The sequence below is a fragment of the Nuphar pumila genome, chromosome 14, assembly GCF_984573655.1.
Source record: "Nuphar pumila chromosome 14, dmNupPumi1.hap1.1, whole genome shotgun sequence".
Lineage (NCBI taxonomy): Eukaryota > Viridiplantae > Streptophyta > Magnoliopsida > Nymphaeales > Nymphaeaceae > Nuphar > Nuphar pumila.
Window position 1 is genome coordinate 13,827,961 of NC_143262.1, and position 24,346 is coordinate 13,852,306.

The window sequence follows — 24,346 nt, forward strand, 5'->3', positions numbered from 1 at the left end:
AATCATACAGGGTAGCACATTTGCTTCCTAATTTGTTGCAGACCCTGATGCAATTATCACGAAGCCATTGCCTGGACGACAGTCACAAATATCACCAAATATTTTGAATATCTCACTATTTTTATTAATACAGATATCAGAAGAATTCAAATTAATTTGATTTATATTATATATTTTTAATATTGTTGTGAAGTTCTTACTATTTTCCTTATATTTTTTAAGTATAGATCCTAGGTGCACCAAGATATTCTTGATATTTTCCAGAAAAATTTGATCTATTACAGAATTTTCCCTCCTGAAATAATCTTGAGAACAACAATTGTATGGCCCACAGCCCAGGATCGAATCCTGCTGGGGCACATAAGGCTGGGTGGTGGTGTCCACAACCCTGAGTTTTACATCACAGGGAGGTGGCCCCATTAAGTGACCCAGTTCTCGGTGAGGGTTCCTTCGTCATAAAAAAAGAATTGTGATCAGGATATGATTCAGGTTATATGTAAATAGTTGGATCCAGAACCAGGACTTGCCCTGTTGGATTAAAAAATCCAACAAATAAGAGCTGGATCCATCATAGTTGTAACTTTTTCTTTTTTATTCTTAAATTTTGTTAGTTTAGCTTTATATCTCTGAAAAAAGAAAAAGTTGGTTCCAGATTGGCTTTGGATATACTGCTCATGTCTGCTTGACATTGATCTGACCAAGATGGGATTTGAATCTCGTTCTTATATTCCAGTATGATTTATTATTATCTAATATCAAATATGGGTCTCGGTTCAAGTTGGAATGATGTCAGGATCCAATCCATTGGCAGCAGCACCTGATCATAGCGCGCTTCGGCTTTACGTTCAGCTCCATCCGGTGATCCAGCCCTTAAGCAACATGATGTTGCAACTAGAATCATACGAGGATTCGGGTGTGAATGTTAACCCAGCGACTCAGATGCAAAAAACATGGGATTGATCCATTTGGATCAAAATAGTTAATTTGTGTACAGGATAAAAGATGATAAACCCAGAATGCATATGATCAACCAAAATCTAGGTTAGTTTCAGCTCAGCTGGTGATACGGAAACAAGCAGTAACCACTCCCCCCCCCCCCCCCCCAAAAAAAAAAAAAAGGTTCTCATGAGAAAATGATCTGAATTTCAACCTTGTTACTGGATCTGGACCAACACCAGATCCAAATGTACAATCAGATTCTAATCCACCACCAGGACTGAGTCATGCTACCTTGTTTCATTGTGACCAAAGATATTGTCAGATCCGATCTGTTTGAAATGGGTCCACACTTGCTTTTGCCGAATAAACGGCGACAGTGGCCGATTACGACGTCACAAAGCTGCTATTTAGTTGGAATTTAGTTATTGTTACATAGCTATTATCCAAATGAAATGTCCAAATCATATCATAATCTGGGTGATTAGTGGGCAACCCTTTCCTTCTTTGGGTATATAGAGTCAGCTATATATTGAGGGCTTAGTGGAGTGGGTTACCAAATGACCCACATTCTAATAATACCATATAACAAATAAAGTTGGTGCTCCTCTTAAGTCCTCCAAAATAAGAAAAACCCAACTAATGAAACAAGAAAAGTAACAACAAATCCATAATCATTTATCATATGAAGATATAAAATAAACTTGTACTGGCACAATAATGCCATGACAACTTTCACAGAGATGATGCCTGCCCTTATTTGTATATATACATCTTTCAATCCCTTTCTTTTGTTTGGATATAAATTACATTTCTAATAGAAGAAACAAACTTCACCATCAGACAAAATCATATATACAACAGTTTTCCATTTCAGAGAATTGGAAACCAACAGCACAAGAGGAACTGTGGGCTCTCTGTCCATTAAATGTCAAAACATCATCTCTGTCATAGAACCAAACGGTTTCTTGAAAACAGCATTATATATGGTGATTCAGTTTTCAAGAAATTGGGTTGGTGAGTACCAACTTGAAATAGGAAAGGCCTGTGAAGAAGAGCCACCAGAGCCTCTTGAATATAACTACAAACATGTCAAATGCAACTTGATTTAAATATACCATGAACTTTCATGGGCTTTAAATTTAAAAAATACAATACCAATATTAAAAAGTTTATAGTTGTCACCTCTTGCACAAGCCAGAGCGGGGACGACTCCCTTGGGACAAGGGGTAAGCCCACGGAGTTTTATGCTTTCAGGACACTGATCATAAGTAGGGATGGCAGTGGACCGGGGGAAAGCGGGCCCCGCCTCGCCCCGTTTGGACCGGGGATGAAGGGTATGAAACGGGGATGGAGGCAGGGACGAAGGTTAAAATCCATCCCCGTCCGGGGGTGGAGGCGGGGATGGACGTGCACTTTTCCCCGCCCCGCCCCCGCCACGATCCCCGCCCCGACCACTTTTCCCCGCAATATCCCCGCCCCGCCCCGCCTCATCCCCGTTTGAACCAGGGATGGAGGACATGAAACGGGGATGAAGGCGGGGATGGAGGATAAAATCCATTCCCCGCCTGGGATGGAGGCGGGGGTGGAGGATAAAATCTTGAGGTGGGGCGGGGGTGGAGACCTTGTCCCCCGCCCCGCCCCACTGTCATCCCTAATCATAAGTACCAATGTTGTCTTTATCGGCCGATATGTATCGTATCAGAAGAAAATCGATATGATACTAACCTGAATTGGTTATTTTTCATTAAATATAAAAAATACTTAAAATTATTATTTTTAAATATTTTAATATTATTTTAATAGTTTTAACACGTGTCACATTCTGATTGACACAAAAAAATTTAATTATTTTTTAAACGGATTCAGAATGTTTCACTTGAGAATGCAGCATCGGCCGATTCACCTGACCGATACCGATACTTGACAACATTGGTGAGTACGGCTGGCAGAGTCAGCGTGGCTAGGTCTCTGATCCTGGGAGTGGTTTCTCCATGTAAATATATATAAAAAAAATATTAGAAAGCCAGATGTGCAGCGATCAAGTTTGGTAAGCCATAAAATGGGCTCACTCAACCAATTCAATTGGGTCAGTTAACAACCTGATCAGGTTTAGCCAAGTCCTGACACTGCTTCTGTTCTGGCCACCCGTATGGCAATTTTATATGTTGTACACATATAAAATGCTGGATCTATAACATGATGCTATGGTACGTATATAGATATTCAATCCGAGTCTGAAACATTAATCCTGGATTAGGATCCCTTATATAAGATCTGAATTTGGATTTGGTATGCTAACCTGGTTTTTTTTTCTTTTGGATTGGATTCAGATCAGTGCATTTAGGTTGGATCTAATCCACATCTATATATATATATATCATTTTTTACATGCAAAGAGGTTAATTTTTACTTTTTATTGTGTTTTACCCCATCCATATATTGCCATATGTGTTTCAGATCCGGATTCAACCCTATCATATTAGATCTTATTTGTATTTGGATCTACATTTTGTATTTTGGATTTATATTCGGATCTACCAAGATCTGACCCGTATCCAATCCGTTGGCAGCCCAATATAATGACCAATGTACAAGCTAAGCACTAGCTCTCGTTTTAGTATGACCTCAAAAGGGGGTCTCCAAATTCTGTAGGGATATAAAAATGCATTTTGAAGTATTAATGAGGGGTCTCCCTAAATACCCAGAAAAGGGAAAAAAAAGAAAAAAAAAAGTGGAACAAGGCTAGTGGTTTAGCTGGATTGGAAATATGCACACCTGCAATAATGGATGAAAATGATTTCATTGAAACAAGAAAAGATGCTCTACCTAGAACAGGCACTGTAATTTTTGGGAGGCATAAAATGGCAGAAACAAAAGAGTGGCAAAATATGATAATATATTGAAATTGGCACAAATTAGAGATGAAGAAAGAGAATATGGTAGGCATTAAGGACCATACATCTTCATGGTGGATAGCATTCACTAGGGATGTCAACTTGTCGGATATAGGCATTGCCAAATCCGAATTAATCGGATTCAGATTTGAAGTCAGATGGAAAAAGATAGAACTGCATCCGGATCTGACTAGTCCAAAACCTGATATTTGCATTTAATTGGATTTGGATCTTAGTTGGATTCAGGTTTTAATCGAATTCAGATTTTCATTTCAATGAAAAATTAGTACCAAATTTGATCCAATTTTTAATCAGATCCAGATTTGGCTACTGAATCCGGTTCAGGTTGAATATCGGATTACATCCGACCCAGTTGACATCCCTACCTAGCATTCACCACGAAAATATAGACATCACATAGATGAGGACACACATACAGATTCAATATAGTCACAAGACACTAATATATATATATATATATATATATATATATATATATATATATATATATATATATATGCAAATCTTTTGAAAACTAGGAAATGAGGGGACCAACTTTTTTAGTATTAAATTTTAGATAAAATAAATTGTGATATTTTAATATAGAAATTTATATTATTATTGAAAATATTATTAAAAACTAATAACAATTAAAAATAATGTCTAAGCATGTATATTTAAGATAAGATTTATTTACCATCTATTCATCTTTGCCATTAGACATAAGATGCTCAACACTTCTGTTCTCTGTCATTGTATGACCTTGTCTTATATGAAGCAAAAAATGTGGTACTACATAAGGGGGTAATGTTAGCTAAAAGATCTCTTTACTGAAAAAATGTAATATTTTTATTTTTTTCAGTGTTTTTGTACATCAAACCCTTCATATGTGATATACATATTAAATTTAGTAGAAACATACCTGTGGATTATATATGTTCTTCTGATGTATATATCAAATTTTGCAAGGGTAGAGAAATCAATGGCTTACACCAACTTTTCAAACCTCAAAAAAAAACATACTTTTAGGTTGAAAAACTATGATGCAAGAGTAGATTCCTACTATTTTAATCATGGAACACATCCATGAGATCAGATTTGGTGAAAATTACCTCTACCTGTTACTTCCAACTAAGGGGCTCCTTACCCATGAGGATAGCAAAAGTTATCCCCATAATAGTACACATAATAAACCACCACCTGTATTATGCACGGACAGTGCTCTCTCTCTCTCTCTCTCTCTCATGCCTGTGGGTGTGGAGAAGCAGTTCTTTGGTCTGGGTGTCATCTCAAGGGTAAGCGCCACTTGATTGGTTGGCGTTCGATAGTCTTGTCGCATTTTATGACCGGTTTAGGTGTTTCTGCGTCCAAACTCAAGAGTATTGCTATGATATCTAAGCAATGTTGGCTTGCTCATCAACCGGATAATCCTTGCACTACTTTTTTTTCTCTAAGTATGAGCCTCCTTCTTTCCTTTTGGTTTTTCTTCGCTCGTGGCATGGAGTGTTTTTCCATATGCGTAAGTCATGGTTGTCGGCTTTAGCTTTCTTCAGAGACAATTTTGATGATCTCGCCGATATTGGTAACTGGGTGCATTAGGCTATTGCTCCTATCGAAAATTTCCTGACTAGCAAAGTCTATAGATTGTTGCTTCCCCGGGGGTGGCCTGGTTGCCTGAATTTGCGCTCTGGGCGAAGGGCCCTTCACCCCATTCTCGGGTTCTGGCTTGGTTAATCTTGCACGATAAGGTCCAAACTCATTCTACCTTAAAGAGGTGGGGGCTTCCAGCTTCCGAGCTGGTGTGTGCTCTGTCATGCTGCTGAAGAATTCTTGTTCCACCTATTCTGGTTTTGTCCTACCTTTGTGGAGATCTTTCATAGGACTTGGAGGCACCCGAAGGTCTTGGTTATGGAGAAGTCATTTGGGCTAGACCTCATCTTAGGTTCGGTCTGCCTTCGGCACAGTAAGCAGTGACGGTTAATCTAGAGGTCGTGGTTGTTTACCACTTGGTAGTTTGTTTGGATGGCGTGCAACGATGCCTTTTTTCAAAAATCTTGGGTCGACATTAATCATCTTGTACAAAAAATCTTAGTGGACGTTTACGCGATTCTGCATATTCATCTTCTCGATCTAACATTTCCTCTTGTTGTCACTCCGCTTTCTTCGGACTTTATTGGCTTTGCGGCTCCTGCGTGAGCCGCTTGTTTTTTCATTTGTTTTGCTCTTGCTTGTTTCTGTTTGTTTTTATTTTTCTGTGTTTGTTCTCTTTGAGTTCAACTCTGTTGACGCTTTCTGTGGTTATGTTGAAATCCTCTCTCTCTCTCTCCTCCTATATAGTTACCACCTCCATTATACTATACATGGACAGTGCTCTCTCCCTCTCATGTACGAATAGATTCTCTCTCCATACATAGTGCACATAATAAACCACCACCTGTATATACATGGATAGTTCTCTCTCTCACTCTCGTGAACAAATAGATAGACTTGTGCTGGATCTGGAGCATGCACAATGTTACGAAAGATGTAGTTTATCTAAAATTTCAGAGGTATATCCCACGTTTGGTTATTTTCATTTATGGGCACCGAAATTAGTGGATGTTGGAACTACTCTTTCAAGGACAAATTTACTGTTACTCTTCTTCAATTGGCGATTGGGTACTGGGCAAGTACATGATGTGAGGTATGGACAACGCCTAGGAAAACTACCAAACTGGTGTTTGGATGGATTAGACCAAGAAAACTGCCAAACTTACCCAACTAGCTACACTCCCTTAATTTCCTGTGTAGTCCATAAGCTATTTATTATCATTTTATTACCATCGTTATCATTAAGCTCAATTGGGAGCCATAATTTATACAGAACCACCAAAGGGAAATGTAAGAAACTAAAATTCCTACTAAACAAACCATGTAGATGACATCGGCAACATTTAATCTATAAAAAAAATTGAAAAAAATTGGTTTCCAAACTCATTAGTTCCTTTCCTTTATTAGTAGCTAATATTTACCCTTTAAATATATCATGATTTTCATCCGTATTATGTACCATTATAACTTTTTCTCTTTTATATTACAGGGTTTTTTCTTTTTTTCACATATTTTTACACACATGTATGTGTGTGCATGTGCCGACATTTTCTTAATATTTTAATAAAGCAAAAGAAATTCCAATTTATCACCATATTTTTCTTACAAGAAAGAATATTAAGAACAAGACCCAAAGAGTTTGGCATAGTGGGATGGAGCCTAGACCGTTTGATGGGCAGTCTAGGTTCAAATCCCATGGACATTACCCCCATATGTAAACCGAAGTTTGGCGACTCCCTGTGGTCGATGGGTAGACCCTCAGAGTTTTAGGCTGACATGGACAGACCATAAGTACAGCAGACTGAGCCAGCGCGGCTAGGTCTCTGCGCCTTTGAGTGGTTCCAATCCCAAGAACAAGAACCACTAAAAGTTGTTAAAACAAACCCACACGGGCAAGCACACGCATCAACTTTCTCATCATTTCACACATTACAACACATCTTCTGCGAACCTACATGGCTCAACTCAAAGCACCCTTTGTAGACAAGACCCCCAACCCTACCAACTTATGGGGACCACACCCCCACATGGCCCCCACCACCACCATGTGTCTGCTAACCACCACCCCAGCCTAACCTCCCAAAAGAAAAAAAATTAAATTAAAAAGAAAAACAGCCAAAAGAAAAAAAACTAAAAATAAGAACAAAAAAAATAAGAAAGAGAACCGGGATTTGTATGACCTACATGATTTTTTTAGTCAAAACCATATCTTAGATTTTATTATACAAGTTTTTTTTTATACTTCAAAATCAAAAACACCACAATGCACTTGTAATTGAGAGAAGAAAAAAAACATATTCTTAAGTTGAAAGAAATGTACCCAATATTTTCCCGATTAATATAATAAATATAAATACAAAAAAAATGAAAAAGATTCTACTGCGACGAGCAAGGGATGAAACGGAATGGGAGGTGCTAATAATTAGGCACCCTTGAGGGACAACAGTCACATGGGGGAGGAGGAGACGTGGAGTTGGGAGCACTACGGACGGCCCCCTTTGAGTTGGACACTATCCGTTAGGCCAACCGCTCTACTGGCTGTACCCGGTCGTCACCGCTTCCCGGTAACCGGTTGCATTGCACCAGAGCGTCTCGAATCCGGGTCCGGGTCTGGACCCGGAAATGTAATCCACCACTAATTTCCCCACTCTTAAGTCTTAACGGCCCTCCCTCCGTTACTGTCAGAAACCCCATCCCTCCCCCCGTTCCGTCCCCACTCTCTCCCTCTCTTATGCCTCTCTCCGCCATTCCGAAGAAACCCTTCAATTTCCCACTCTCTCTCTGAGTCGTCATCGTCGTCCTTGCTTCGTTTCTGAACCAGAGTGGGTACAGAGAAGAAGAAGAAGAAGATGGGGAAGTACATGAGGAAGTGCAAAGAGATGGGCGAGGTTACGGTGATGGAGGTGTCACAGGTGGGCGGTGCACAGACTCGGGCGAGAACCCTAGAAGCGCTGCGGAGGAGGAGCGGCGTCGTCTCCGGGGAGCTGCAGATGTCCTACCTCGAGCTGAGGAGCCGGAAGCTCGTCAAAACCGGGCCGTCAAGGGAGAAACAAGGGGAATTCGGGTCGAGGCTGGCCAACCCGGAGACGCCGGCGGTGAATTCCGGCCGGGTCCCTGCCGGAGACGCGGACGCTAGGTTTTCACGGTGCTCGAGCAACGGATCGAGCGTGGAGGACGCCGCGGGGGCGCGGAGGAGCGGTGGTGACTCGGATCTGGAGGTGAGAATTCCGATTCGTTTTCCTGATCTCGGGGTTTCGGTTCGGAATTACGGTAGGGTTTTTTTTATCGTTAACGGGGTAAGGCTTGCTTTTATCTCAGGTTGAGGTGTCGCTAGGGGCGAACTCCGCGGACTACGATTGCATAGAGAGGTATTTATATGGTGAATTTTATCCTCTACTTCTTCTTCTTGCCTTCTCTATGGAATTTTATGGTTTCAGAATTTCATCATCATCCTTCTTCTTCTTCTTCTTAACTTCTCTCAAGAAATATCTCGTTTCCTTTCATTAATTGTTTTTTTTCTCCTTTAGCGTCAGAGAGACGACTCCGTTGAGCGATCTCCGAGCGGAATCAGAAGCTCTCGAGTCGACGACGAGCCCGGCTGTCAACGATTCCGGCTATTTCATCCGGAGACCGCTGCGACCAGCGTCGATGATCGCGCCTCCGGCATCAGAGATCGAAGAGTTCTTCGCCGTGTTCGAGAAGGAAGAGCAACGGCGATTCACGGAGAAGTAACTTTTCCACCTCCTCGATTTTTTTCAATTTTTCACATTTTCTTTTTCTCGAACCGTCTTGGAGAAGTGAAATCGTCAGTAAAATCAGTTTTACCACTGCCGTAATTCCCGTGTTAAATTCTTTCTTTTCTTATTTTTTTTTTCGTTTTCAGGTATAATTACGATGCGGTGAATGATATCCCCTTGGCCGGTAGGTACGAGTGGGTGAAAGTAACGCCGTGAGGGCACAAGATGAAGATGAAGATGAAGATACCTCCTTCTGTCTCTTAGTCCACCTTTTTATTCACAAGTACAGTAAGTTTCTCTTTTTACGCTTTTCTTCTTTTCCCAACTAGTCTTCTACTCTTCTTTTGTACATGAGAAGATCACCTCTCTCTCATCCTCCGCCTTGTTAATCTTCCCTCCTTCATAGTTTCTTAAGCAGAAATAAAAGAAATTTACCATAATCTCCTCCTCCTTCTCCTTGTTCATAGTTTTTGGGTACCACTGCTCTTTTTTTCTCCATTTTTTAATGATTTTCTTGCCAAATTTTCTTCTTCTTTTTCCTTTTTGATATATATATATATATATATATATAGAGAGAGAGAGAGAGAGAGAGAGATTGCTTTTTCTAGCGGCCAACTCTGTACGAAATGTAAAAAAATGGGAAAATTCTGTACGAAATGTAAAAAAAAGGGTCAGAATTTTTCTCATGCTATTTCAAACGGCAGGCAAATTTTTCACTTTCTTTTACGATTTTCTTTCGTACATATGAAAAGTTTCTCCAGCTAAAAGGTAGACATTTGGTGGTGAGAACTTTCGTAACCATGCGCCCATGCTTTTCATATAAAATGAATATTCATGTTTTCTAAAAAACAATTTACCACTTCTAGAGGTGGTGTTTGGAAATGAGGAAAAAAGAGACAACTACAAATATTAAAACTATATATATGTTTTTTGGATAATTCAAGAGAAACCCCCCTCCCCCATCACCACGGTTGGTTAAACCCTTGAGGTCCTTCTTTCTATCGTCAGAGCTGAATTCAACCTTGCAGCAAGGGACGTCACCCATGGGTTTCGAACTTGTGACGTCCTGTCAATTTAGTGGCATTTACAAGTTGGCTCCTACTAGATGAGCGGAGTCCTTGCGGGCAAAGCTATAATTATTTCTACATCTATACATCTAAAGAATTTCTTCATCTAGATAAGTGTCAGGAATTTTTCTCAGCCATACATTCCATGCTTTTTTCATAAAATAGGAAAATTTAATTTTTCCTATGAATTTTTTTACCGCTGTCAAACTTCCCTTATAATAACATCTCTTGAGCTAAGATACGGACATAAGCAAAGACAAATATACAGGTTGGAAGAATGCCAATTTTGTTGAATCTAGAATATAGCTCGTTAGGATGATTGATCTGTACCCACGAAGTTGAACTCATTTATTACTCACTTAAATTAAAAATTCGAATTACTAAAGTCCAGCAAAGAAAAAAAGACTTATCTAGTAGATTCCATTTGCAAGTATTCCCAAGAATACATTTCGAGGAATTTGATTGCCATCGATGTACGCACACGAGATATTAGGTGAAAGAGACTTGAGATCCTAATGGAACTAGTCTATGGAGGGTGATTCAATTGCTTTTTCTTAAGAAAGTAGGTGATTTTGTTTTCCCCTCTACCCAAACACAACCTAGCTGTTTCTTGATTCAGTCTAGAAAATAAAGAATGGTTAACGAGTCCCTAATTAACTTGGGTTGACTCATGAGAGAGATTGGTTGGGGGGCCTGTGTGCACGTGATGTAGGAGTGTAGGGTGGTTAAGTAACGTATGCATTGGGTCTGGTGCCCATCTCTCTTGAATCCCACGTCCTGGCCCTTCCCTATTTAGATTCTAGAATGTTGCTTGTGGAAGATTCGTTGATATTTCTTCTTTTTATTTTTTTTTAAAGGCAAGCTGGGTTAGGTGGACCCTTACCAGTAGGGGTGGCAAAATCTGACATGACCCGCCAACCCGACCCTCCAACCCGCTTCTTAGCCGGGTTCGGGTTTGGCTTAAATGGGTTCGTGTCGTAAATGGGTCGACCTGCCTAACCCGTTTTTTAAACGGGTTGGGTTCGTGTTAAGGGTATGCCAACCCGGCTGACCCATTTAATAAACGGGTTAAGTGGGCAGGTCAACCCGTTTACCCGAACCTGAACCGCTAACCCGCCCGCCAACCTGTTTACCCGACCCTGACCTGCTCGCCAACCCGTTTACTCGAACCCGACCTGCCAACCCGTTTACCCTACCCGACCCGTTTATTAAACGTGTTAACTGTGTCGTGTCGGGTTACCCGTTTAATAAATGAGTCGGGTTCGTGTTTGCCACAGCCGACCCGTTTAATAAATGAGTCGGGTTCGTGTTGAGGTATGCTGACCCGCCAACCCGACCCGATTGCCACCACAATTTACCAGTACAACAGCCAAAATGCAAATTTTGAGTGCTTGAATATTTATGAAGATTATGAGTCATTGGTTTTAAAGCCTTAAAAAAATCTTGTTTATGCATAAAAAATGGAATGATTCAAGAGTGGGATCTTATAAAACCAAACATATAGATCACATCCGTACAGTTAAATTCAAGAGAAAATAACAAAAAATCCATAAAAATCGTGGTCCACACATTAGTTCACATATTTTCAAATCTCATATTCTAGTAATTCACCTCATGATGGGTAAGGGACTCCTTAGTTGAAACTTGTACCGAGGGTTCTTTACCAACGAGGGGAGAAAATATTAGCCCTAATATTTAAAGGCAGATATAATGGCCCAAAAAACGTAATGTTAATATTGCATTTTATCACAGTTTTCTGATTCTTTATATTATTTATATTTTTATGCATATTTTACATATATACGTTATATATTTTATATTGACATTTTCCTGAGATGTTGCCCAAAAACCAAATTTTTTTAAAATTTCGTGATATTTCCTCAAGGATTTGTGACTGGTTTTCTTTATGCCAGGAAGCGTGGTTTGTCACAAGTGAAGCTTGAGTTGGTTTTCTTTTTACCTCCCTTGAGTTAAATTAAGTATAGATCTGTTACCTTCTTCCACTGTTTAAAATAAAAAGTAGGTGTTTTTATAGCTGGATGAACGTGCATTGCACGAGAGGGAGCTACTTAAAATATCAGGTTTTAGTTGTTTTTCTATGGGGTTTGTTGCTCTTACGAAATTAATAACATTTTCTTGAAGGGGTGTGTGAGGTCATGCATGTGTAGTGCAGTACTAGTTATATGTGATGAGGCACATGCATCCCTTGCTCTGCTTGTGTCAAAATTCTTTGAAATTGCAATCCCACCTTCATGAGAATAACTTTAATGAAATTACCTTCCAAAGTGGTCAATGGTAGTTAGGGATGTCAATGAATTGGATTTTATCTGATACCCAACCAAATTTAGTTGCATATGTTAAGCCAAAACCATATCTGGATATAAATCGATGCAGATGCGGTTTTGGTTTTTTGCTATTGAATCTGATGGATATTTGAATATGTTTACATGTAAAAAGCGAATTTGGTATGAGCTTTTCACCATCCAAATCCGAATCCCAATTTGAATCCGTTTAGGCAACATCCAAATTGTCGAATATGGTTTTGGCTACATACGATCCGAATCTGAACCGTTTACATCTCTAATGGTGATAGGAAGTTTTTTTGGATGATCCAAGCTGAGAAACCACGTCCCCACCATGCATGCATTAGCTGGCCTCTCGTGGTAAAACCCTTGGGGTCTCTCTTGCGGAAGCAGATCAGGTCATGCTGAACATGAGCGTTTTTGCTCATGCCGACTTCGTGGCCGTCTGTTTGCATTTTGGATGAATGCCACGTGGTTTTGTTGACTTTTGAGCTTTTTAAAATGCAAATTGGATGGCCACGATGTCGGCATGAGCAAAAACCCTCATGTTCAGTATGACCTAATCTGCTTCCCTCTCTTGCCCACAGGGGAGTAGACTTAATTTTAACCTTGGGGCAAGGGATGCCACCGGTGAGTTTCAAACTTGTGATGTCCTGTCAACTTGGTGATGTTCATAAGTCGCCCCTACCAGATGAGGGGAGCCCTTGTGGGTTTAAGTTGATGGAAGGAATTGGACATCCATTGGAGTTTAAAAAGAAAATTTGCTTGCTTATTTGTAAAGGCATGATTGGTATGAGTTTGACTCTCAGTTGGCTGAAGTAAAATCAAATTCACCAGCGTATGAATATTTAGATAAAGTCAATGAACTCAGCTTGTTGATTAAGCTATTGCCTGAGCATGGCTGCAATATCACTGACTGCACCTTGAAAACACCAAGATGTCTTGTGTTATACACTAGCATTTAATATGGAGACATGGCTTAGAAAATAGCGTTAAATAGCAATTGCTGGTAGTTTTTTTTATCAAGATAAGGGCTCATTGTCATGGTTCTTTCACTCTGCAAAAAGAAGTGCTTTTCAATTGAATGAAATAGCCTTCAGTAAGGTAGTTATGTTTGCCTGTATATCTGCATGGATAGGGCTGGGAAAACCCCTAAGCAGCTCGTGGCTCGGCTCGTAAAGAATTCGTTTAAACTTGTAAAATAGGTTCAGAAAGCCCAACATGAATTCGGCTTGGTTTGGCTCGGATCGGCTCGGCTCAGCTTGTATAAACTCAAGTATTTGTTTCAGGATAGCAAAGGAAAAATGGTTGCACTCTTGAGGCTCATTGGCATAAAACATCAGGTCTTTTTTTTTCTATAGAGAAAGCTAGGGCCCCTACCAGTTATACAACTATACCATTTGGATTCGAACTTTCAACGTCCCAACACAAGGTGACGTGCACTAACTGCTCCTGCCAGACAAGCAGAGACCTACCTATTCTGACCGGGGAGATTCTGAAATTGTGGAGGCTTGGTTCGATCAAGCTGCTGAGTATTGGAAACAAGCCATAGCGCTTACTCCAGGTAATTATATTGAAGCACAGAATTGGTTGAAGATTACAGGGTGATTGGAATAAGAAGACTTTTTTTTTTATTGAATTCACTCAAATTGTTTGTTTTGTTGGATTCATCCCAGTTGGTATAAAAAAAAAGATCAGGTCTTGCCCATGAAAGAGTACACTCAGCTTCTGTCATGCAGCAAGGGACTCTCATTCACAGGTTTCGAACTTATGACATCTCATCAATTTGGTGACATTCACAACTCACACCCCTGCCAAATGAGTGGTGCCCTCATGGGCAACTCGTTAAGTAGTAACAAATATATTTTAGATAAATTTTATATCATGTAATATAGTATAAAACAAGTAATTGAAGTATTTGATTTGCAAGCAATAGGTTTAAAGATAAATTATTATTGCTTCTAACTTAAAACAGTGTATCTTTTGTAATCCTATTTCTTACAGCTCCCTGAATTAATATTTTTTTTTCTGTCAACAAGTTAGCTCAAGCTTGGCTCGGCTCGGCACAAGAATCAGCTCAGTTCGGCTCATTTACCAGCCCTATGTATGGACCACTTTTTTCTACACATTAAAACTTCTTAAATGGATTGTGCTTTTTTTATCGTTTTTCAATTCCGATAAAAATGAGCAGTTAAGTAGTTAGTTGCTAAAAAAAATTTGAACACTCTTTCTTCAAATTTAAGAAGGCAAAATCTATAGGGATATGGGAAGGTGTGCAAAAGCAAAGATAACGTAATTAACGTGCAATAGAAGAAAATGCATGTCTTGCTGCAGCTACAAAGCCGGAGACGACATTAAAAGCCGAAAAGAACTCGCAGCAAGAGCGCTGAAATTTCAGAACACAGTGTGTTATTTATTGCACAAGCGAAGCAACTATCTTGTATAGGATCATTACTACACAGATAAGACCATTCATTCATTTCACGGTGGTCTAAAGTTTTATGTGCATTAAATGACGGATTTCAAACTTGATTTTGCCCCCCTCTCCCTCTCTCTCTCTCTCTCTCTCTATATATATATATATATATATATATATATATATATATAAAAGGTGCTCCTAATCCCACCTAATAGAAGCTTCAGGATGTCAAATTTCTTAAACTTTTTTTAGGTAATAATCTATAAGCATTACTAAAACAGGTTTTGAATCAGCATATATGTATATTTTTTTAAGACCTTTAAAAATCAATGGCTCACAATGATTCAAAATTTCATGACATAAAAAATTCCTACTTTTATATCAAAAAAACATGATCCAAAGCATGATTCCTATCAAATAAACTATGTTGAGTACATCCATAAGGTTTAATTGAGAAGATACAACTTAGAACCATGATTTCTAGTACTTGGGAGTAGGTACCCCTGAGCACCATGGCATTACTCTCTCTCTCTCTCTCTCTCTCTATATATATATATATATATATATATATACACTCAAAATTTTCATAAATATTCAAGCATAAAAAATCAATTTTTTATCCGATTACGATAATCCAATAGTCAATTCCAAGCAAATAGACCATGCCGAATGCATTTTCAGGGTTAGATATGCAAAAAACCTATGATTTTTGTTGTACAGACCAGTTTACATATTTCAGTTTCTCTCTATATATACATATATATAGGGAAAATGTAATATGTAAACCAACAAAATATGTAAACTAGTATGAACCAAGATTTTTATAGGGTTTTTTGCAAATCTAACCCTGCAGATGCATTCGGCATGGTTCATTTTGCTTGGAATCGACTATTGGATCATCGTAATTCGATCAAGAAATGTAATTTTGTATGCTTGAATATTTATAAAATTTATAAACCATTGATTTTTTAAGCCTTAAAAGATTCTTCTTAGACATTGTAATCGAATGATCCTCTTTATATAAAACCAAGCATCTATATCACATTGGTACAATGAAATTTCAAAGAAAAAAAACTATGAAAATCTCAGTGCATAACAATTTACATATTTTGTTGGTTTACAGATTTCAGTTGCCCTATACGTAGAGAGAGAGCCACTAGAATATAAGAATTAGAAATATGAGCATTTTCAACACTTTTTTTGCAAATCCAACCATGTGGATGTGCTTGGCCTGGTGAATTTGATATGAATCAACCATTGGATCGTGTATTTTTGATAAAAAAATAAGTTTTTTGAATTTTTGAATATTTATGAAGATTATGAGCCATTGATTTTATAGCCTTAAAAAGATCTCGTTTATGCATAAAACTCTTGATTCAAAAGTGGGTTCTTATAAAACCAAACATGTAGATCACATCTATATGGTTAGATTCAAGAGAAAAGAACAAAAAATCCATAAAAATTGTGAGTTGTAGTATTTGCAGTTCTCTCTCTCTCTCTCTCTCTATATATATATATATAAAGTGAGTGCATCATCAAACACCTTAACCATTGAACAGTGGTTGGAGGCACGGGCTTGTGATGCGTGTTCGCCCACTGTACCCTAAAAAAAACTTTACTGGAGCAGAAAAGCGCCTGTAAAGATCGGTGGTCTTTAGTTGGCGCAGCATTAATGATCTTTACTGGCACACGAAAAGCGCTGCTAAAACTTCCAAACTTTTACTGAAGCTTTTGTGCATATAGGTAAAAGTCTTTTCTGTTAACTAGCGTGCACCCTAGATCGTGCGGATGTCCGATGTAACGTCAAACTATTTACAGTTTGACATTACACCTCTCTCTCTCTCTCTCTATTATATATATATATATATATAAAAAAAAGAGGGTCACGTCGAAGTTCGAACCCCCTTTCGACGGACACGCAGTTGTGTACCGCATGTAAAAAAAACTACATTGAAGTCGAGACCACCGCTAAAATGTGTGATTTGCACAAAAAAAACAAAATGAGCACCGCTGTCAGCGGGCTCATTTGTTTGTCGGATGGTCGAACAAAATGGGTGTTGGACACTACATCTCTCTCTCTCTCTCTCTTTATATATATATATATATATATATATATATATATATATATATATATATATATATATATATATATATATATATATATATATATATATATTATGCACTGTAGTCTCCATGTGTGTGTGCCTAGCATTTGTATGTGTAAATTCGAATTCTAGAAGCTGTGGGTTATACTCGTGGCTGGTAAATAAACAGAACAGCTTGTGACTTGACTTGGTTTGGCTCCTCACGAACTGGTTCGTGACCGTCTCATGTAGCTGGCCATCTGAGTCATAAGAAGTTTAGCTTAGACGAGTGAAGCCCCAAAACAGGGTGTTCGGTTGGGCTCATATAAACGAAAAAATATATGCATTATGTTTGATATATATTTATAAAGAAAATGATAACACATGAAAAACATATATGTAAAATATGAATCAGTAAGTGTAATATATAAAACATATATTTATATTCTATATATAAATAACATAAAAAAAAATCACACGAGTCATCTCGTGTTGAGCTCATCTTACTCAGAGACAAAGCCAATTCATTGGTAAACAAGCTGAGCCCAAACATGCCTGTTTACAAGCTGTAGTCATAGCTAAAAGGCAAACAGAGAAGAATGTAAAAAGAAAATTGTTGTTCCTTGGAAGAGAGAAGAAATTAGAAAAAAACATCATATTTCAAGAGAGGAGATGTGCACATAACCAAACCACTGGTTACATTTCATCACCACCGTAGATCTCACTTCCTAGAGGTGTGTGTAAACCTCATTCTCACATATCTCAAGTGATGCACGATTCCCAAGTGGAGTGGACCGTGGCGTTTAAATATGAATAAATATCGATGTAACTGCTCTATAATGTATATATATAGGAAATTATTTGCATCATACGGCCCAAGGAAAGATGAAATCATAAAGCCATCCTTCAATTCTCACCGGCCAACATATTTAGGTGCAATTTAAATAAAGGTTAGAGAATGTGTAAGTCCCGTACAAATTTAAACTGCACAATTGACCCTCCCTCCATAAATGAATGAAATCAGGACAATTCTATGCATTTAATATGGGGTTAAGATTTGCTTACACTCGTACGTAGGGGTGTCAACGGTTCGTACCGGAACCCAACCCGTACCAAACCTTGGGTACGTTGATAAATAAGAAGACCCGATTAAGACCCGGGTCCAAACTCAAAGGTTGGATTAATACATGGATCCGGGTATAGTTTGTGAAATTTTATACTAGACCCGTGCCCAACCCGAGTTCCAATTAAGACTCACAATTTTTCAATGTAAAAATGATAAAAAATATTATGTTATCGAGTATGGCCTAAGTCTGGTTCATGTAGTTATTATCGGGTTCAGGTATGATTTCTCTTATGGTGAGCTCGATTAGAACTGAAACTACAAGAAAAATGTTAATTAGCGACAGAAATTTATGACGGAAATAATCCATCACAAATTTATGACCGATTACTTAGAGAAAACAAGCCGTCCCTAAAATTAGAATTACTTGTAGAATCACTACAAGAAAATTGTTAATTAGCGACGGAAATTAGCGACGGATTTTTCCCGTCGCTACTTAGCGACAGATTAGCTAGAGATAGAATCTGTCGCTAATTTGCGACGGATTAGCGAGGAAACGTTTTTTATCGCTAATCTGTCGCTACTTAGCGACGGATTAGCGACTGCATGTTTTTGTCGCTACTTTTGATTACAAGAACACCATTTTAGCGACGGATTTAGAGAGGGAACTCTGTCGTCGCTACTCCGTCGCTAATTAGCGACGGAGTAGCGACAAAATATTTTCCGTCGCTTTTTTGGTATTTGGGTTTCGCGACGGCTTCGCGACGGAATTTTGCCGTCGCTAAGCCGTCGCTAAATGTCGCGTAAATCCCTAATCCCATCCCTCTTTCTCTTTTCCCTGTTTCGCTGTATTGCTCCCTCCCGCCGCCCGTCGGCTCTCGCCACCGTCCGGCCACCGCCGCTCGCCAGCCGCCGCTCCCCGTCCACCGCTCGCCAGCTGCCGCTCCCCGTCAACCTCCCGCCACCGTCCGGCGAAGCGCAGGTAATATTCTTCTTCTTCTTCTTCTTCTTCTTCTTCTTCTTCTTCTTCTTCTTCTTCTTCTTCTTCTTCTTCTTCTTCTAAACGCAGGGGGTACGCCCCTTCCCTGCCGGAAACGGAGGGGGTTTAACCCCCTGCCGTGCTTTCCGGCAGGGGGGGTCGACCCCCTGCGTTTCCGGCAAGGGGGGTCGACCCCCTGCCGGAAACGCATGGGGGGTCGACCCCCTGCCGGAAACGCATGGGGGGTCGACCCCCCTGCCGTAAAGGCACGGCAGGGGGTCAACCCCCCATGCCGGAACTGCCTTTCCGGCAGGGGGTTTAACCCCCTTCCCTGTTTTGAAAAGAATTTTTGTCGGCTGGGCCGGCTGGGCCGGCTATGGCCCTGTCATAGGCTCGCCTAGCACCCAGCCGACTGGGTGCTGGGCCTGGCGCACCTGCCAGCATGCTGGCAGTCAGCCGAGTGCTACTCGGCTGGCTGCCAGCCAGCCAACAGCCACCAACGTGAATAAAAAGATTTTTTTTTTTTAAATAAAGGGATCATACCCAGCCGATCACTCGGCTGGGCCAACAACGAGGGTTCACGGCTTGACTTCGGCTGGTCTGTCAGCCGACACCCATACCACATCGATCGTGCCATGGATTTCTTTTTGAAAAAAAAAATGAAAAACAAGGAAAAATATCAATATAACATAGTGGATTCGTAGATCCACTGATTCGCCATGGATTTCCATCAAAACATGCATGGAAATCCTACCTCTACCCGATTTCTCAAACGTTTCACATAAGAAAATACCCGTACCTTGAGAGAAAAACGCGAAAAGGGGCTGTGGAAGGGAGCTTGGCTGAGCACAAGGCCTCCAACCTTCTTAGTCTATCTCTTTCTCTTCCACTCGGCTGGGTTTAACAAAAATTTGTTATGAGATACCTACGTTGCCTATGTGATCTGTTTTGAAAAGAATTTTTGTTATGGATACCTATGCTGCCCATGTGATCTCTTTTTAAAAAAAAAAAAAGTTATTATGTGATCCCTATGTTGTCCATGTGATTAGCTTGAAAAAAAAATTGTAATATGTGTATATAAGATGTCCATATGGTTTTAAGTGTAGTTTGCATATATGTTGTCCATATGGATTTTAAGTTGAAATTTTTTTTGTAATGTATATATACAAGTTGTCCATGTTGTTCAATTTGTTAGTTTGTTAATGTCTACTGGTAGTTAGTTTTACTTCAATTTGTTTTCTTGATTAGTTAGTTTGTTACTTAATTTGTTTTGTTTTTGTGCAGATTTTTCAACGGAACCAACTCGTGCTCGGCCACCTGTGGTAAGTAAATGACAAAAACAATGCAAATCAGGTAAATACCCGTGGTGAGTAAGTGATGCAAACGTATCACATGTTATTTAATTTATTGAATGCAACACTTTATTGTTCACACACTCACTTAGTTGTTGATATCTAGGACTGCTTTGTTGGAGTTCGGAGATCATGCTGAGCATGATTTTAATGTAGAAATATGGAAGTGTTCTTATTTTTGGAGTACGGAGTCCATGCTAAGCATGGTAGTAGTTAGTGAGATATTGAAGTGTGTTTGCTGCAGGTACATGTTTGCCATTTATTTGATATGAATGATTATGATGTATTGCAATGTTTGATGTAATTGTATCCATGCTTGCATGTAGTTACTTTCAATTTGATTTTGACTTCCATGTGAAATTTTATAATAAAAGCATGCTTCAAATGATTGTATCATGTCATTAATAGTTTGCACATAAAAATATTAAGTTATCAATGCATGCATCAAAATTCTTGTTATTGTTTGACATAGTATATTGCATGATAAATTTGATATTTTCTTCATCGTCGCATTCTGATTGTTTTTTTCTTAATTCGTTAGGATACTATTCGTAACATCATACGACAGAATGACTGCAAACCGTGAATGGATGTACCGTAGGATAGTGGACAATGAGTTATCGCATGAATATATGGATGGTGTCGATAGTTTTATTGAATTTGCAACGGCGAGTGTCAGTACGGTAGATCCCACAGGTCGGATTAGGTGTCCCTGCAAGATTTGTAAGAATAATCGATTTGTAGAACCTCATGGCGTTAGACATCACCTATACAGGAAGGGTTTTGTGAGTGATTATCAGAACTGGGCGTTTCATGGAGAAGAATTTAGAAACGATTTTGATGCACGGGTGAATGTGGTGCACGATAATCCATATACGAATTTGATATTTGATGCTGCAGGAACAGAACTGGGTTCTGCTATGAGTTCTAGTGATGTAAGAACTGTCGTAGATGAAGAATCACCAAACGATGCAGCTAGTAGATTTTATGATTTACTTAAAGATGCTGATGAGCCACTTTGAAACGGTTGTGAGAGTCACACTATCTTGTCTGCAGTTCTTCAACTAATGAATTTGAAGTCCGAGTATAATTTGAGTCAATCATGTTTTGACCGTTTGTGCATGATTGTGAAGAGTATGTTGCCTAAAGATGAGAAATTGCCACAAAATTTCTATCGTGCGAAAGTTATGGTCAACGCTCTAGGTATGGGTTACAAAAAGATTGATGCTTGTCCAAATCACTGCATGTTGTTTTTCAAGGAGCAGGAAAACGACATATCATGCCCGTCATGTGGGAATCCTCGGTTCAAGCCAAAGACAAGAGGCAATGGTAGCACGAGATCAAAGGAAGTTTCATACAAGTCGCTCCGCTACTTTCCTATCACTCCTAGATTGCAGCGATTGTATATGTCTTCAAAGACAGCTAAACACATGAGATGGCATGCAAATAAAGTTCGACACGATGAAAACAAGATCACGCATCCTGTTGACGCTGAAGCTTGGAAGCACTTTGATCGTACTCATCAGAACTTCGCAATGGAAGTGCGAAATGTTAGACTCGGTCTATGTACAGATGGATTTAATCCATTTGGGGGTAGATCAACTCCATACTCATGCTGGCCAGTATTTGTAACTCCATACAACCTTCCACCAAGCTTGTGTATGAAACGTCCAAATCTTTTCTTGTCTCTGTTGATCCCTGGTCCGACCTCACCTGGCCAAAATCTTGATGTATATCTAAGGCCATTGATTGATGAATTAAAAGTACTGTGGGATGACGGTGTTACCACGTATGATGCCCACAAAAAACAAAATTTCAACATGAAGGCCGCTGTTCTATGGACAATCAGTGACTTCCCTGCATATGGTATGTTATCTGGTTGGAGCACACATGGGAGGTTGGCTTGTCCGTACTGCATGGAGGATTTCAAAGCTTTTAGATTGAGGCATGGAAGGAAGCCTTGCTGGTTTGATTGCCATCGTCGATTTCTACCCAGCGATCATCCGTTCCGACGTCAAAAGAATGCATTTACAGCAGGCACAACTGAAATGGAAGGTCCATCCTCAAGATTGTCTGGCATAGAGATTTTAAGAAGATTGCGATACTTTCCAGATGTATTAACAGATGCCCGCAGTCCTACACCCTTCCGTGGATTTGGGAAGGAACACAATTGGACGAAAAAATCTATTTTTTGGGAACTACCGTATTGGCCGACGCTATTGATACGGCATAATTTGGATGTGATGCATGTAGAGAAAAATGTGTTTGATAATGTGTTCAATACAGTAATGAATATTAAAGGAAAAACGAAGGATAATCCGAAGGCCCGTATGGATTTAAAATTAATATGTAAAAGACCAGAATTGGAACTCAAAGAGTATAATGGCAAAGTACTGAAACCAAAGGCGAAGTACGTGCTCGGACCTGATCAAATAAAACATGTATGTCAATGGTTGAGACAACTGAGATTTCCAGATAGATATGTCTCTAACATTGCTCGGGCTGTGAAGATTGACGATGGACAGTTATATGGGTTGAAGAGCCATGATTGTCATATCTTTATGCAACGATTGATACCCCTAGCATTCCATGATATGTTAGACAAACCTATATGGGGGGTATTGTCTGAGTTGAGCGGATTTTTCAGAACATTGTGCGCATCGGAGGTCATTGTATCAGATGTAAAGAATCTCGAGGACTCTGTCATCACCACTGTTTGTCTGTTAGAAAAGATATTTACGCCAGCATTTTTCGATGTTATGGAACATTTGATCATACATTTGCCATATGAACTAAGGGTTGGTGGCCCTGTGCAATATCGATGGATGTACCCATTTGAAAGGTATATGTTTTTTTATATTTGTCTCTTTAATGACAGATATTTAAAATTTGCAATGTATATTCTTGTCAGATGCATGCTCGACCTAAAAAAAAAGGTTCGTAATAAAGCAAGAGTAGAAGGCTCTATTTGTGAGGCGTACACTTTAGAAGAGATTTCAAATTTCTCATCTATGTACTTCGAACCTCATATTTCAACACGTTACACATGCCCGCCCCGTAACGATGATGGAGAACAAGTAACTGTAGCTGACAAGCTGTCGATATTTCAACGACTTGGGCATGCATTTGGTAGTTGCCGATCAAGGCTATTGACAGATCGAGAGCAAGATGCAGCACACATCTATATTCTTTTTAATTGTTCAGCGATCGACCCATACATCGAGTAAGTATATGTATATGCAACTCAATTATAAATCCTTTTATGTTCTATATGTGGATACATGGCTCGGTAATATAAGTATTTGTGGTTTGCAGACGATTTGATCTGGAGTTGCAAAGCAAAGTTTCACATCTCACTAATGCAGAAGTACAAAAAGAACGTGAAACTAAGTTTGTGGAGTGGTTGAAACAGTTGGTAAAGAAGCTAACATAAATTTTGTACTTATAAACAACACTAAGTTACTTAATTGATCGTGATCACAATAATTGTTTATGTCTGTGCGTAGGTTCGCCATGGTGATGTTAAAGATCAAGGAATATGTGATTTAGAAAATGGTCCGACCAAAGTTGTGCAATGCTACAACGGGTATATCGTAAATGGTTATCGATTCCATACAAAAGACTACGGTATAAACAAATCAACGATAAATAGTGGCGTGTGTGTCAAGGGTAGCAGCTACGGTGAAAATGAACATGATTACTACGGTGTTATAGAGGAAATAATGGAGTTGACTTACTTAGGCATGAATAACAGGGTTACGGTATTCAAGTGTCATTGGTTTGATCCAACTGCAACAAGACTCGACAAAGCTTCAGGCATTGTGGAGGTGAATCATAAATCCAGGTTTGGAACATATGAACCATTCATATTAGCCTCGCAAGCTCAACAAGTTTATTATACTTCATATCCGAGTATAAA

General features: G+C 39.3%; 1 protein-coding gene across 1 annotated transcript; it reads left to right on the forward strand.

Annotated features, from left to right (window-relative positions):
* The first annotated feature begins 8,222 nt into the window (after window positions 1-8,222).
* LOC149816444 (cyclin-dependent kinase inhibitor 3-like) lies at window positions 8,223-9,597 on the forward strand. The gene is made up of 4 exons (XM_089987539.1): window positions 8,223-8,641; window positions 8,742-8,791; window positions 8,951-9,151; window positions 9,307-9,597. The coding sequence occupies exons 1-4, from the start codon at window positions 8,273-8,275 to the stop codon at window positions 9,374-9,376; spliced, it is 690 nt and encodes a 229-aa protein (XP_089843665.1). The 5' UTR covers window positions 8,223-8,272; the 3' UTR covers window positions 9,377-9,597.
* Window positions 9,598-24,346: the final 14,749 nt, after the last annotated feature.

What these genes read in the sequence shown, in the direction of transcription:
- LOC149816444 (XM_089987539.1), top strand. Translation starts at nt 8,273, where the DNA reads ATGGGGAAGTACATGAGGAAGTGCAAAGAGATGGGCGAGGTTACGGTG. An exon ending in GTGGTGACTCGGATCTGGAG is followed by an intron (nt 8,642 to 8,741) that starts GTGAGAATTCCG and finishes CTTTTATCTCAG; the next exon opens with GTTGAGGTGTCGCTAGGGGC. An exon ending in GACTACGATTGCATAGAGAG is followed by an intron (nt 8,792 to 8,950) that starts GTATTTATATGG and finishes TTTCTCCTTTAG; the next exon opens with CGTCAGAGAGACGACTCCGT.